This window comes from Ambystoma mexicanum, chromosome 7q (genome assembly GCF_040938575.1).
Source record: "Ambystoma mexicanum isolate Mex_15411 chromosome 7q, UKY_AmexF1_1, whole genome shotgun sequence".
NCBI lineage: Eukaryota > Metazoa > Chordata > Amphibia > Caudata > Ambystomatidae > Ambystoma > Ambystoma mexicanum.
The window spans coordinates 948,280,028-948,296,957 of record NC_090941.1 but is presented as its reverse complement, the minus strand read 5'-3'; the positions used below and the strand labels follow the sequence as shown (position 1 = coordinate 948,296,957).

Sequence of the window (16,930 nt, the reverse complement as noted above, 5' to 3'; positions counted from 1 at the left end):
GAGAATATCCCAAAGTCAATTTCCTCCAAGGAACAAAACATCCCAACCAAAAGTTCCAAAGAAATACGAAGTTTACACAAGTAAAATCCACTGCTGAAAGACTCTTCTTTGTTTGGTGAAAGGCTTCTTTCTTTACAGTTCCACAAAGAAAAGAATAGCACCAATATAGTTTCCTGGACGATTTCCTTCCAGGAAAGACTAGATGAAGTTGACAAAAGTTCCTCTTCCACTTTGACAACATCTCTACTTTCAACTTCTGTGGTGTCTTATGTACAGTTTGTCAGGATTTACTCTTCCCTCAGCAGCTTCCTTCTGCAATATAACCGTGAAAGCAGGTTCCTTTTCTCCACATTAGTTTCAACCGTTCTGACAAATATTGACAGCCACAGTCCTGCTACTGCTACTACAACTTCTACTGCTCTGTAATGTTCTGGTACAACAACAACTTCAAGAATAGGCAATTCTACAAGACATCTACCTCCACAAGTTGGCAAAGCACTCCTCCTACTATACCATAAGAAATGGCAGCCTCTTTGCCTGTCCTGCAGCCCCCGTAGAACCTGCTACGGGCTTCTAGACCACTTTTCTTCCAAACAATCGTTGCCATGCGGATAGAACAACTTTGGTGAACAAGTACCTAGCTCCCGTTAGGCAAGATTGTATGCAGTAACCCTGTGGGAGACTGCACCAGACTTGTCCTCTTGGCAGTAGGCAACCCAACCTTTGGTATAAGTCTGTACTACACAAGCTGGTAGCATTGGTAGCACTGAGCAGCCAGGCATCTCAATAGGGGTCAATGTGAGCTCTAGGGTTGCAACATAGAGTTTCACAGTGACAAGTATCCAAATAATACTTACACTCAAGGTTTCTTTATTAAATAATTTTCAGCTTTAAAATAAAGACTTCTTTAGAAGAGAGCAATTAGTAAAAATAAAAATACACTTCAAAATACACTCAGTTCAGTAAAGTAAGCAGATACCCTTTTAGGATGGCACACAGAATTTCCTACACTCAGGTGACTTCAATAATTAGGACACTGACATTAATCTATCACTTATTACCCTTTAACTGTAATACTGAGATTGTGGCAAAAAGGAAAAGGTTAGGGAAGGAAACAATGGTTAACGTTTCTCAAACAGGTAAGCACTTTTGAACACCCCAATGCAATGTAGATTAACCTTTTCCCAGCTATACAAGTTAAGGCATGTATGTCTTTTTGGAGGGATGGTTAAAACACAGAGGTTAGAAGAGCCTTCAGGGAGCCAGCACAGCCAATGTCACTTGAGCAAAGTCTAGGGGAGCTGAGGCACTTCTTGAAGGGAAGTAAAATGTCTTGCACAATGTTATTGAGAATGTAGTTGAAAAATAAATCAAGGTTGGTCGACAAGCTGGGAGGCTTTTGGAGGGCAGGCTGCCAGCAACTCTGCAAAGGGCAGCCAATGCACGTCTCAAATAAGAACAGGCAAGCTACACACACACACACACACACACACACACACACACACACACGAGGGAAGTACCCCATAGTTCACAGTACCTTTAGGTCTGAAGAAAGGATTCCAGCTGGCTTCTGTTCCTGTTGTAGTCTGGTAGATGCTGTTGTTCCTGGGCTTCAGTCATGGGGACAAGAGGGAGGACGTCTGGGGAGTCCTGCACTACGATTCGAACGTCGGCGGTAGCAATGGACACATTTCAAATCAGTAGCACTTTGCGGTTTCAGCTTCTCACGAATAGTTCTTGGACACCTTCTGGTCTTTCCTTGCTTCTGGGGTCCAGCACTCTGTTGAGGTGGCTCAGGCTCGGTCAGTCCTGCTTCAAGGGAGTCTGAGGATCTTCCTGCTGCTCGGGTCTGGCTTAAAAACGATGCACTCGATTCTGGTGTTGCTATCCCCTGGCACTCGGTTCCTGCAGCAGCAATGGAAGTACAGCCAGCAGAGAGGGTTTTCAGTTGAGTTTGTCTTGGGGTCGATTGGTCCCACCAACCCAAGGGAAGAGGTCCTTTGCAGGGCTTCTCTAATCGAGGCGAATTCGGAGCTTCAGCACTGCAGCAGGGCTTCACCGGGCAAACCAACGGTCCAGGAGTTGCAGCAAGCTTCTCTTCCAAATTCTTCTTTGGATTCCTTAGTCTAGTGGTCGACTCTGCCTTCCTTGCAAAGGACCTCGCCATTTATGCAAGTCATTCCCATTCATTTGCAGCCGGTCATTCCCATTCATTCGCAGCCATTCTGTCACACAGCAGGGTGGCTGTCCTCCAAGGACAGCCAGCCAGCCAGCCAGCCAGCCAATCACCTTTCAGTGCATTCCTGTAACCAAGGACACTAACCACAGGGAGTTTCGGGCACCTCCCTCGCTTCCTGCCCTGCCAGACACGGTGGAGCCAGAGGCGCGCTTCACCAGTGAATCCCGCCAAAGATGAAACGATCAAAGGGACCAAACCTGGTTTGGCGTGCAGAGTAAATCTCAAGAAGGACTTTTCCAACAAGAAATGGCGAATAAAGAAGCCCGGGCCATTTCGACAAAATGGGCACCCATGGGTGAGTATAGCACCCCTGGGTGCCCATTTTGTCAAAATAGCCCGGGCTTCTTTATTGGCCATTTCTTTCGCAGCTGCAGTACTGCAAAGGCAGCCCGCGGTAAAAAACACCCTGGTAGAAAAAAGTACACCACTGCCTCCAGCCATTAATTGTAGAAAGGGTAACATAAAATGTTACATGAGAAGATAGACAAAGGGGATACTAAGTAACCCCTCCAGCACCGTATTGTAAAATAGTGTGTGCTATAAAGAGTGTATTCGAAGTAAAGTCAACTTCACTTTACTACTCTTGGAAACAGTAGTTATCCAAGAGAAAGTATTTAAACCTTAGCAGAAATCCAAAGGATTTCTCTGCGACACTGCACGGAGGGTGCTGTGTGTCACAATGTAAACAGATGATGCCCATGGAGTTTGTCAGACTGCCAAACCACAAGAAACAGTTCAAATCAAAGAAAATAAAATGAGTGGGAAACAGTTGTCACGCTTCAGGGTAAAAATAAGTCCTAAAGTCCAGCAAAAGAGCTGTGGGTCTATAAGGTAGAAGGGAATTAAAAATTTCTGGGAATTCTCCCCAACAGCTCCCTTCCCCATCTTTGGATACACCTTGCCTTCAATGGTTACCCCAAAGCGGTTGTGCCACTCTTCCAGCTTTGGATGAAGACTTTTGGGTAACAATACATTCATCAACTTCAGACCACTGGTGTACAGTTCTTATGTGAGCAGGGTTTACTTTCATAGAGGTCCCTCTATGGGCTTGGGTATTGCTTGATCTGACTTCAACTTCTACAATCTTCTGCTTGACCCTTTAATGTGTTGCAAGATGTGTATGTTATATTGATAACAAAATTAGGCACACGCGATTGCATTTCAGTATTGAACTGCCACTTCAAAGATGTGTTCCCACCTTTCGGTCAGCACTCAGGCTCCAAGGTATCAGGAAACAATGTCTCATGTGCAAGGTCCGATTAAACAGTACTTGCAACTCTTCGGGAAAGTTAGTTTAACTTCAATTAGGCTACCGGCAACGGTCTCCGTTAACCGGAGCCACGCAACTGCTCGGCAACAAAGTATTGCTGATGTTAGGGAAAAGAAAGACTTCATTACAAGCAAGCGTTTCAGTTAAGCGCATTTTACTTTCCGATTGACAAAAAGACTTCCCACTTCTGCGGTTAATTTCTACCTGCTTATATTTCAGCACAAGTGCAATTAAAAGCTAGCTACAGTTACCGGCAACAAACTCCTGCTTCTCAGGAATACAGAGCTTCCTTTTTCGACTCCCAATTACGACTGTGGGCTGCTGCGGTTTCCTGACTTTTCTCTTCTGCTAGTACTGCAGGAACTCATGTGTCTCTGATCCAGTCTCAATAAGGGAGACTCTCCTACTCTCCAGTTTCCCCTAGAGTTGCTCCTGCACATGGCCCTTAGGAACAACTGCAACTTCAGCTATGTATTCACAGCAATGAGTTGCCTCACTACTCCGGCGTTTCTGTTGTGGTCACACTTCCTTGTGAACGGCTGGGTAGTGCTCTGCTTCTGCTACTGTTGTACTTCCAGTCCCTGGCCCAGCTTCTTTCTGCTGCTCCCTTTTCATGCAGCCTTTTATGCCCCTCAGGAGGGCTAATTAGGTTCAGGTGCAGGCCCTTATGACCAATTATCTGCCAGCCTTGAGCCGCTCGAGTGCTTCAACTCTTCTTAGTTGGCGACTCACCTTATCTCCACCACAAAAAGTGTTTAGTCTTGGCCCCTCAGAAAAACTAAATAATTAAGCCTGAGACTCACAAGAATACATGGTTCAATGACCACATCTCAGTAAGGCAGATGAAGAGGGCTTGTGAAAGAGGCTGGCGCAAAAACCTTAGCCACCTCACTCTGGCTCAGTATAATCAAGCAGTGTAGGAATTCAAAATCTCCATCACCTCTGCCAAATCCTCCTACTTTAACAAAAGGATTACCAATGCGCGGCATCAGGATCCTATATGGTGCCAGACTAAGATCACAGCCCACAAAGAAACCATCAGTAATATTCAAGTGCAATCACGGGGGCCCACCTGTCCCCAATTCACTGCACAGGACGCTGCACCTGTGCCTAAGAATGTCACGGTTTCATTTCACTAAATGTTCAGAACATCAAATTCTTAAAACTACCCTGGTTATGAAACCTACATCCTGCCTCAACGATAGTTGCCCGGGGGATATCTTTAAGGGCTTGCTTGAGTTGCTGGTTCCTTGGATGACAAAGCTCATCAAAAGAAGAGTAATACAGACCCACGAGTCGCCAAAAAACTATCGGCCCATTACAAATGTCCCCCTTTTTCTTAAAATCATGGACAAAGTAGTATACACCCAGCTACAGGGACACATTGAAGAGCAAACCACCCTGGTAACAGGACAATCCGGTTTTAGAGCCCAGGACAGAAACTGCAATGCTGGCCCTAAAATACACCTTGGCCAGCAGAGTGGATAGGGGTCATACCGCCCTGCTGATGCTCTTGGATCCCTCTGCGGCTTCCGACATAGTAGATCACGCCCTCCTAGTTGCTAGGCTCTGGGATCTTGCCCCAGACCTCCCGTGTGGCGGTTGGGGAGGCAAGCTCCTCTCCAGCCCTCCTAACTTGAAGCAGCGCTCTTGCATCTCATCAACTCCATTTAATATCTATATCAGGCCTCTGCTCGACTTATTGGATGACCTGGGTGTACAGTATAATTATGCTGATGACACCAAGGTCGTCCTCGAGCAGAGTGAAAACTACACATAGGATTCAGCTGCCATTAATCAAATCTACGAGACAGTCCAGGCATGGATAGCTGACAATTCTATTGCCCTGAATAGTGTAAAAACTGAGCTCCCGACTATAGCAACCGTTCCTCATCTTAAAGAACGGGATACTTCCTTTGACAACTTCTGTATTGCTGGGAACAGCATCAAGGTCTCCAAGAAGGTTAAAACATTGGGGGTAATCCTCGATGCTGAACTAACTATAAGTCACATGTTTCTCACATTCAATCCTCATGTGGCCTCATCTCTAAGCATCTTAATCACATCTGTCCTTTCATATCCGTCAACTGCACCTTGCTTTAACTCCAGACTGGACTTTTATAACAGCCTGCTGGCTGGCACATCTCGTACCAACCTACATTCTTTACAGGTGGCAGAAAATAACAGTTTGCTCCATCCATGTTAAGCCTAGACACGCCCATGTATCTGCAGCACGCAAGCAACTGCATTGGTTGCCGGTAATCGGATTACTCATAAAAAACTCACAACGTCTATTAAATACCAGTCCAACACCTGCCCCAAATACCTGAAAGTTCACACCTCAGGGAGACTGCTTTGATTCTCAGCTTATCAGACACTACACCAAACCAAATACAAGTTGGCACGGTTCGGTGGGACATACTCCCAGGTACCCCTGCTATGGAACTCCCTTCCTGGGCAGATACAGCTTGCTGATACACTTGGCCTCTTAAAAAAAAAAAAAACTAATCAAACACCTCCTTTTTCAACCTTAATCCAGGCTGAATCCAGGTTGCTCCTGGTTCTCCTCCTGGTTACTGACCTCCTTGTCCGTCACGTCTCGTTCATTGCATGTGCGCCCTGAGGCCTATAGGCACGTGGCGAATTACAAAAATGCAAATAAATAGCCTCACCTTGTCTAGAGTCATCAAGCTTGGTCTGCCTGACCTGGACTCCTACCTGCATTTTCAGCCCTCTTCAGTTGAGGGATTAGTTTGATTTAGGAACATTTTATTTCTCTAATTCTTTGAAAGATGTAAAAATGGATTTGCTTCCCCAGATTTTATTGAGAAGAATTATAAGGATTAACCCTTTTAGAGACAGAAGGGACATGTTCATCGCTCCCGTTGGAATACATTTGATCTTGTGGAAGATATGGGACCCTAGGTGTATAAAAGATTGGTTTCTTAGGTTCAACACAAAGTGAAGTCCCTCGTTCAGGTTGAACCTTTTTACCCTTAGGGGATCGAGATGTACCAAAATGGCAATAGGCCAAGTTTGGGTCAAAAGTATTCCTCTTCCAGGACAAATACGGTCTCACCATGCGCAATCCCTGGGCCTCCACCCAGGTGATCCTCCTGCAGTACACCACCCCCAGGATTGGGATCAGGAAGAGTCTGCCCTCTCCTGACCACCTGAGAGGAGACTCTAGGTAGGGTTTTAGTGGGCGATCCGTAGGACTCTCCACAGGGCAGTGTAAGAAAATCATGGTATCAAAGTAAGAGACACAAGTGACCACAGTTCAAGGGTGTTTATTGAACTTTATCAAGGGTGTGATAAACACCCATCTAAACCTAAAATGGGAGCAAGCTACAACCATCAAAATAATAATGGAGTCCTAGTGGAGTCTCGTCGAAATAAAAACAGCCTATACTAAAAACGTATTGCCAATCCTTACAGCTAAGTTACAAATAGAGTGGGGTAATCAAGTGATCACAAAATGATAAGTCCGGATGTTCAGGCCATTGGCCTCCCTTCCCCACGTTCAGCACGGGACAAGGCGGTTGACTTGAGCCTAGGACACTCTTGGGCTTCTCCGGCATGAGGACAGCTCCTTTTACCAACATCAGGGCCTTCTGTGCCCAAGTCTCTTGCATTCAAGCTCTCTTGATCGAGGGCCTGATGTACCAAAAATGATAAAGTTCCTTTCCAAAACATTCAAGTCGGGCGGTTCGCTCTTCATCCTGGATCCCCCACAAGACGGGCTGAGATCCCTTTTCTTACCACAATCTTTTGTTGGGATCCCCATGTTCCGGGCTTAGATCCTTTTTATACAATTGGCCTCCCTCAGACCAATTTCTGTTCAAAGGCATCCCTCAGTCAGGTTCACATTTGTGAAAGCAATACCTTCTCTAGCGACTCACGGTTCACCCTCTATTGGGCTCAGATCCTTTTTATACAATTAGACTCCCCCTGCCGGGCTCAGACCAATCTCAGTTCATTTTAGCTATTGAAGACTTTCGAATGTACACTGATTTAGCTTGACCCATTGCAGGACCACTTCGATTTCACAGTTCATCTCACGCGCTCAGTTGGATACCAAACAGACCTTCGAATAAGCACCCACATGGCTCCAGACCACTCTGTATATGGTACATATTATCGGTTTCACAAGTTCAATCACATACGCCTCATCTTTTTTCATACAATGTTGCTGCTTGTAACCTTGATCGCAACAGTCCGGTTTGCCATCAGTCTCCGACTCACCAGCTGTGTTCACAGGCGCTGCTTTGTTGTCGGAGCCAAGGACAACACCACAGCGGCAATCGCTTCTCCCTGCATTGGTCATCAATGCAGGAGGGTCCTGTGTACTTTGGAGACACACTGCATCATTGTTGAGCTGCAAGTCCCTGGTTTTTCTTTTCGTCAAAGGCAGCTTGAAAGTCGCGGTTCTTCTCCAAGAAGGTGAAGGGTAGTTCCCTCCTTGCAGCACTCTCTGGTCTTGCCGCCTTTCTCCTCCGTTTAAACTGCCATCTAGGAATTGCTGCTTCCTCGTGTTTTGCTTTTGTGCTCCGCCTTTTATCCGTGTGGGGGGTGGGCGAAGTGTGATGATGTCAGGTGTGTGTAATTATCAGTAATTGCCCGATTCTGCCTGACCCTTGTGTTGGGACATGTTAGGTAAACGGCTTGGGTGTTAATCTGTTGTCGCTCAGTGAACTGTTCGCGAGAAAGTGTTTGTGTCGGAAAAGGGAGGGGAGGTTTGAGTTCCTAGGAATCCTACCTGGTAGGATGAGGGGTCGCGGAGGGAGGTCAGGGGGGTAGAGGTTGAGAAGGGGATACCACGTCTCACCTTACAGTGTCCCACTTCAGCTCCCGTGGACTCCCCCCCCCCCCCTCATACAGGTGATCTTCCTACACTGGTCCACTCCCATTGGAACTGGTTCTAATAGCGATGGCCGTGTCCTGGCCACCTGGATGACAAATCCGAGGTGGAACAGGTGAGACACCTGAAGCAAAGAGAATGTGCTTCTTAGCTCAGTTCTGGGAGAAGCACATATTTCAATTTGGCTTTTCATCTTCGCATGTTAAAACTAGCTTTCTAATTGGGCAGAAATATCAGTTGGGAAAGAAGTCCATCTCCAGGATGGATGAGAAATGTTGCAATTCTTAGAGAATACATGCTTTATAATTGAAACAAATAAAATTAATCAAAGATTCATTTTACACCCATTAGTCCTCATTCTGCTATAGCAAAGGCATATGCAACTTGTTCCTCAGGGATAATCAACTCTGTGTTAATAAGGGACGCATTGCACTTTTGTGAAGCAACTCCAAGCGAATATGTGCATTTGATGCATAATTCCCCCTTCTTTAAAAGCAAGTTGTATTGAAACAATATGCAAAATCAATGATTTGCAGTCTGCATGAAACTAATGTTTTCCTGGGTGATACAAAAGTATAACAGAACAACATTAATAAAAACAAACTACCTTCATCTCTAACAACTAATTAAAACTCCCTATGCATGGCAATATACAGGATTTAATTGTGGTGTACCCTTGTGACCTTCAGTTCAAAATGCTGTTCTACATTCATATATCACTTGTGAATTTAAAACCACGAAGACTAGGATTTATGCCACCTGCGATTCATACATTTGCCACATCATATTTTAAGTAGTAGCATCTAGGCAAGGAGTCTGCAACCTTTGGCTCTTCAGATGTTTTACACTACAATTCCCATGATATCTGGCTATGGACTTCCTCTATACTGGTTAGGGATGATGGGAGTTGTAGTCCAAAACATTGGAGAGGCAAAGTTTGCAGACCCCTGATCTAGGATACGGAAATGGCTGAAAAATGTGACCATTACAGACTTAATTCTTATTGGAAAACATAGCATGCATGTAGAGAGAAGGCCTGAGACCTCACTCAAACACCTGGTCAGCATTAGAAAGATCAGTGGCCAGAGACTGACATATGGTGTTGAAGGGGAATGCCCCATCATCTTTAAAACAGTATTTGCAGGGTTCCAGGATTAAATGTAGATGAGGAACAATTGTTTGCAGTCAAAGCTTGTAGCTATAACTAAAAGGGAGAACCGGTCTTTGGGCCTACCCTCATTTTCTCTGCAAACTGGCATGCAGCAAAGGGGACAGAATCTAAACTTCGTAGAAATATAAAGGATAAATAATTCACCCATTTCCAAACAGTCACCTTATTGACTGTATATATTCTCTGTAACCATGTACCGAAGATAAGCACCCAGATACCTTCAGGCTCGGTGCGCTATACAAGCAAATAAAACAAACAAAACGAACACTAGAAAAATCATCAGCAAGAGTATCAAAATTCTGTAGCAATCCATAATGAATTTAACAGAGAAGATCAGAATATTCTTGAGGGGGGGGGGGATCTCCACTCGTTGCGATCCAACTACTGGGTAAACTGAGAATTACTGTTGTACCAGGAACCATGCTCAATGACCCCTAGGACTCTATGTGCTATGACGGAATCACTAACACAGCTAATAGTTGATCTATGGAGTATGAGGCAACCTGTTATGAGTATCTTGTTACAGGAGGGCACCAAACATCGTAATATTTGTTTCTGTTAAGGGCGTTGCCCTTAAATGTGGTCCATTAGGGATCAAAAAGGGATTAAATAAAATAAATTGGGGGAAGAGGACAAAAATAGATCATACTTACATGCAGATTTATCACTGGGAACAAACCTAACTTCAGTTATTGGTTCGATGTCATCCTCACCGTCACTTTCATCTTCATCCCCCATATCATCTTTTAGTTCCTCATCTAAAAATATGAAGCACAAATCATTTAATAATGAAATCAGTTATAGGTGCCTTTTGTGTTGGAACATTTCCACCCCAGAAAATATCTCCAGTTATCCCAGTTAAACATTTTGTCAAATCAAGCTTTTGGGTCACTCGAGAATCCCCCAATGGGTCAGTTAGGTTTGAACAGTGTAAATTTCCTTCTTTATTTTGCTGCATATCCTATTCAATAGCTTTTGAATTTCAAGTATCATAAAAGGTGACAGGGAAGGCCATCAGATTGCCTCCTCTGGGATTTCTCAAGCGTGTTTTCAGGAGCTCTGTGGTGGCCACCTTTGAACTTGCAGGGTTGTTATGGTGGTTGCTTCAGAGGAAAGCAATTGGGCTTCACACGCATAGCCATGTTTTAAGTTCAGATACACCCAATAGGCCTTTTCCAACTCTGTCTCCTGGCATAGTTTTTCCACCCGGAACCTCCATAATCCACATTAGGAAATTGCATCTCTACTATATTTAATAAAGTACATTTCAGGCACACACACGCGCTCGACAATGTTCCCTCTAAGCTGTGCGCATGCCCAGCTTCCTTCTGGGTGCCGCTCAGAAGAATTTTAGCAGCGCACACAGCCAATTCCCAACTATTCTAAAAGATTTAACAAGGCACAAGCCATAGCAGGTACACAACATTTGCTTTCACTCAGAATAAATCTAAATTATACTTACTAGTCTTGATATTTTGGTCTAGCCTATTAACATTGCCCAACTGTACAAGCCTGACCTTAAAAACCTAAAATATAATACACCCACAAGAGGTTAAAAACTAATATGAAAATGTGGTTCCATGAACAGAAAATACAACTAAGATATGCTTGCACAAATTAACCATATCATCTGTCCTCCCCACCCATGACTCCTATACTGGACTCTGCCACACTTATACCTTGTGACTCGAACCTCCACCCTAGACCACATTCAGATATCGTCAGACAACATTGACTCTGCCTTGCTTGGCTCGGCGAAAGGTTGCCAGACTAGTACCTACATCCACATCTTTTACGTTTGTTATAATATGAATGACGTTCAAGCACAAGAATTTCTTTTACTCATGGTGCCTTAGCAAAAAGCATCACCCAGACTATGTAACCCAACTGTCAGCTCAAATATTGGATACTGACTGCAAGTAAGCAAGCTACTTTGATGTGGAACCTCATCCCATGCTTCCTATTCTTTGTACATGTCACAGATGCACTTTGTAGCCGCCAACTTGCAAGTTAACATTATAAAACTCAAATATTTATTTGCTCTTAGGCTTTTGAGTAGGCAAATGTCAGGCTCAGCGCCTCCTACTTTAGCATTGCTAACATTACCCTATAACTGGAGAGCAGCATTGCACCATCATGTACTTGGCCTGCAAGGGACAATGGGTATGGGCTATGCCTGGCATTCGTATATTGCATTAGAGCAAAGGATATTCAGATAACAAGAATGCTTTCCACACAATCTGCAACTGTTCCATGTTTTCAGAGTTCCATGGAGCATAGACCTTAGCAAATGATATGGCAATTAGCTGCTATACAAAAACAGGTTCACTGAGCACTGACATAATCCTAGCCATCAATTTAAAAGGGTGGGGTATTTTGCAAACAATCTTGTATGCACTTCATAATAAGTGTGCACCATGACATTTTCTTAAACTGCACATGATATGGTGAGGCTTTAAATAGGTTTTGCTTGCAAGGTATTGTGGGCATGCAAAAATCCCAGTGAGTTTTTTCACTGCTACAATCCCTCACTTTTTACAGAGCCCTGTCAACTAGTATTGGAGGCGAACACAGGAGTCGGGGAGGGGTACGTATGAAAGGGCACAGGGGAAGACTCCTATGGGTTGAAGAACAAATCAGACACTTTGGCAATACAGTACTGTGAAGGAAATGTGTTTTTTGTTGCTAAAGGATAGGAAACTCTAGTAACAGTCTAGGAAACTGCACCTTCTGTTTCTTTCTATGCTCAGCTGCTGAGGGCTTGTCAGTATAACCATGTGCTTGTGTTTATAGCCTCCAGCATCACCATGCATCTTGTTCAACTGATAACAGGGAATTTCGGGAGAGGGGTACCTAGTTAAAGAAGACTACACTTAATCTGTTGTACCTGTGAACCTTGCTGCTATCGACTTAAAAAGCAAATATGATTTTCTTCAATGGGGCTCCAGAAGAAACTTGTTCTTTTCCCTTAAAATTCCTCTTGAGATCAGGCAGTAATACTATTAAGAGTTCCTACCTATGCCACTGCTTTGCTGGTCACAGATTCAAAAACTTATCAGTGGAACTTTGTGGATAGAAGCAGGGTGTAGGCTCGTGGTGATCATGGTTTAGGATTTTTGTTGGACACATTTTCCTGTTTTTAGGGAGTAAAAAATAAATAAAGTATAATGTAATTGCCTCTAAACTGTAGGACTTGTTTTGAGTGACTGTTCGCACAAGTAACAGGACAATGTAACATGAATAGTAAGCAGAGACCCAGAAATGATCATACAATTCTGTGGTGCTGTTATTCTGATGCAACGATCGTCCTTGCACAAATTGAGAGGCATGCTCTCCTGGCCCTTGAATTACTTAAAGTGGCACAATAACTCCTAGTGGCATGTTTTCTAGCACTTTCATTTTAGTTGCCATTATTCCATTTGGAAAACTTGTATCCTGGCTGATAAACCTATTGTTTATCCTTGGAATACAAAGCTTTGGTTGTGCATGCATGCTTTTTCCACTACTCAGGAGTACTTCTGGTAGGTATTATGGCATATCTTGAAGTCTTCGACTGGTTGATGAGCTCTACTAATAAATCACATATCAAATATTTGTTTTTTTAGCATATGTGTTTGGGAAAAGTGTTGTATGATGCACCTTTTACACCGATTTTATAAAGAATTGCAGTGGATGGTAAGGGAACATTCCCTTCCAAACTTTTCGGAGATGCTAGCTCACAAAATACACAGTCAAAGTGTCTTACCCAGTTATTCAGTTGCGCACAAGGATAATAATGTGCACACAGAAGCTAACCATTTCCGCACTTAGGGAAAAATAATTAGAGGGAACATTGACGCTCGATGTCACCGGAGGCGAGCATTATGCTTCAATTTAGTCTACTCAGCAGTTTCAACAAATACAAAAAAATGACTCCAAAAATGTAATTTGTTTCTTCCCCAAATACTACATTTCCCTCTCTCCATACTCCCTTCAGTAGTCCATGTCCTTTCCTGTCCCCAGCTACCAGCCACTTCCTGTCTCTATGCTCCGCCTCCTGCTCTTCAGCAAGAAAAGTAAAGTAGTGATTGTTATTGTAGAGCATCAGTACTGTAGAATTCAGTAAATGTACACCCTGGCGCGAGTCTCAGATCAGAAGTATATTCACAGAAGTGTTGTGTTGCAGCTGTTAGAACAGGCTCCTCCGCTGTGGACTCTGGTCGCTCAATGGGCTCCTGTGCGGCCCATCATGGCACACCTGATATGCAAGCATTGATGTAATCACAACTGTAGGAAAGTTCCTAGGGCTGTGCAGCTGCAAGGCAAGATGGGGTGAATCTACAGCAGTGGATTATTGGCCAGTGGCCTGGTGGCAGGTGCAAAGAAGTTGACTCCTTGAGGCTCCTCCAATACGCAGCACGTTTGGCAGACGACATGGTGAAGACGCCCAAATCAGGTAAACGGCTAGATATATCCACAATGTTACAACCGCCTCATGAGAATAAACGCTGGGAAACGTTAACAGCCCAGATCCATGCAGCAGATCGACTCCCAACTCTGCTTACACAGATGTCCACCAAAATAGATCTCCAGGATCTCCTTGCAGAAATTAGAAAGGAAATACACAAAAGCACTGAGGAGCTCTCCCATATGATTTTAGCACTGGACAAAAGAGTGGTGAAGACGGAGCAACGGGTTTCTGAAGTGGAGGAAACTGTCAGCAATCATATGAAGTAGGGGAATGCTCCAACAGGCTGAAAGCCCAAGAGGCCCCGTGTGAGGCCTTGGAGGACAAGCAGGGGGTATGGTGAGAACCACCCTTGAAGGAATAACATCTGGATTTCCCCGGCGGTGTGAGAGGAGCTACCGGACTTCGTGGAGGACCTCTTTGGCCACATTCTAAACCTTCCTGACGACGCAGCTATCAAATTGGACAGGACACAGCGAACAAGGGCACGGTCGTCCTTACCGCAGGATAGACCCACAGATGTACTGGCTAGATTTCAGTTTTTCAAAGTGAAGGAACACATAATGCAGAATGGCGGCAGCAGCAAGAATCTCAATGATCACCACATTTCGGAACATGTCCCTATCCCTGTATCAGAACCTGGCCTCGGCTACTTGGCATAACGAAGGACACTCTGCCCATTGACTGAGTGGCTACGGAAGAGGGCGGTGACCTAGAGGTGGGGGTACCCCACTGCGCTTCTCTTCACCCATCAAGGAAGGAGAGGTCTGTCCATACGCTGATGGAGGTTGAGGGTCTGATGATAGATGGGGAGGAAGAGGCAGGGGTGGAAGTCCCGAGCGCTAGGCAGGAGGGAGCACAGAAATGGTTGAAGGGGGGGCAGGAGTAAAAAAGTTAAGGGTCCACTCAGGATGACTTGAGGTAGTCGGGACATACTGAAACAATGCAGGGTGCTTAAGTCGCTTTAAAAAGAGCACCCGCTGATACACCGGGTGGGTGGGAAGCTCAAAAGCCCATAACAGGGGTAAGTGGGCTCTGGAGGGTGGGATACCTACTGCAGGGGTGGACCTAAGAGGAATGATTGGAGTAGGGGGTGGGTTATAACTAAGGAGGAGGGGGGGTAAACTGGGCATGGGTTACGTTCACTGCAAGTCGGAACCCTGAATTTTGTTGAGCATGGTTACGTTTAAGGTGCGGGGTGGTGGAGGATGGCCGAGTTGACTATAGTTCTTGGTTACCTTGTTCAAGCTACTTGGGTCAGGGGGTGGCACTCTGGTGGGTGCACTGTTGGTTGTTGGGGAGGGGGGGTTATGTTGCAAAAATGCACAGTGGGGCCGACTGATTCACAATACATATGTACTTTTGATTTTAGGGTAATGAGGTGCATTATTCAGGGTCAGCACATGATGTATGGCTAGTACAACAGAGGGTTGGGACTGTATCCAAATGTACACATGTTGGAAAAATGACAGAAAATAAAGTATGCGGTGGACACGGTTGGCCCGGTAAGGCAATGGAGTCTGACTTTTGAGAAAAGCAATGATTTGCTACATACCTCCAACTCTTCGTTAGGAAATCACACAATGTTCGTAATGTTTCACAAAACAAGCAATACCACAAGCCAGGCCTAAACAGACATACTTAGCATGTGTAAATAAGGAAAACAAACGTGGTGAGGAATGGCAAGCATATATTTTTTGAAATAGCACAGGCAGACCTTTTGAAGGCTAGGTGACCTTGTGGAGGCTACAAAAGCGTATAGTGCCTAAAGCAGTGACTAAATGTAGGTCACATTTGGGAAATGGAAGGGTGTGTGAAAGTGCAGCAGCAAATTAATGAATAAGTTATGAAAACCAAGCGAACACAACAAATGCACTACCTTCCCGCGTTCCCACAGGTGTCCCGACGACAATGGTACCTCACATGTGTGGATGCACCTACGTGGGCGCAAAGGGAAAGGCTAAACCACTGGTAACCACAAGTCCTTCGGCAGAGCAGATTTTGCAGGACTTTGCTCTTGTGGACAACCTACAGATTTGGGCTAGGGTGTTGAAGCCACCAAGAAAAAACGGGGAACCCCATGCATTTCAGAAAAGACGACACCCGTGGGAATCCACAGAGGTCCGACTTGCATGAATCTCCCCAGAATGTATTACCCAAAAGCTCTGGCAAAGTCCAAAATTTAGGAAAAAACCCTCAATTTTCAGACATTTCCCAACTACTGAAACACACCGCCAACACCACGTCCTACCTTCCCACAGGTGTCCAGAGGAAACAGTACCTCATGTGTGGGTGCACCTACCAGGGTGGTAAAGAAAAAAGTGTCTACCGTCCACAAGTCCCAACGGCAGTCCCAGCAGGGTCCTTGTCCGTTCCCAGAGGGAGAAGGTGTAATGCAACCCAACCAGAGCTCCAGGCTGGTCTAGGGGTGGGTTGGGATGGTTGTCCCTGTCCTTGGGTGGATGGGTTGACCGTCCAAGAGTCCATCAGCGGTTTCAGGGAGTCTCGGCAGGCTCCCCATTCTTTCCCAGAGCTTCTCCCTCCAGGAAAGGTCAGGGACCCTGCCGGGGCTCCCTGGGATTGCCGCTGCACTTTGGGATGGTCAAACCACATGGAAGACAGCAGCCCAAGCCAAGGGACATCACTCCCGACCATCCTGGAGCGCTGGCTGGGCTGCGTTTCAGAATGTCCCTTGGGGGAGGGAAGGGGACCCTGCCGCTGTGCTTGGGGACAGTACACCCACATGGTTAACAGATTTCCAAGGTCAGGGACATCACCTCCAAACGTCCTGGAGTTCTGGCTGGGCTGCATCACATTAGTGTGCCCATCTGCCCCCGGGGGGGGGGGGCAAAACATAATGCCCCATGCTGGGATTGGGGGGGGTGCGGTGACCGCGGGTCTGTACCAAGATACATGGTGCCACCCATCCACTTAGGGTGGTG

General features: G+C 45.3%; 1 protein-coding gene across 1 annotated transcript in view; it reads right to left on the bottom strand.

Moving 5' to 3' along the window:
• Positions 1 to 16,930, bottom strand: part of CLNS1A (chloride nucleotide-sensitive channel 1A) — a 193,342-nt gene that overhangs the window by 102,214 nt on the left and 74,198 nt on the right. The window contains exon 3 of the mRNA XM_069639969.1: positions 10,195 to 10,299. Coding sequence (XP_069496070.1) covers positions 10,195 to 10,299 — 105 coding nt within the window. The remainder of the gene's footprint in view (positions 1 to 10,194; positions 10,300 to 16,930) is intronic.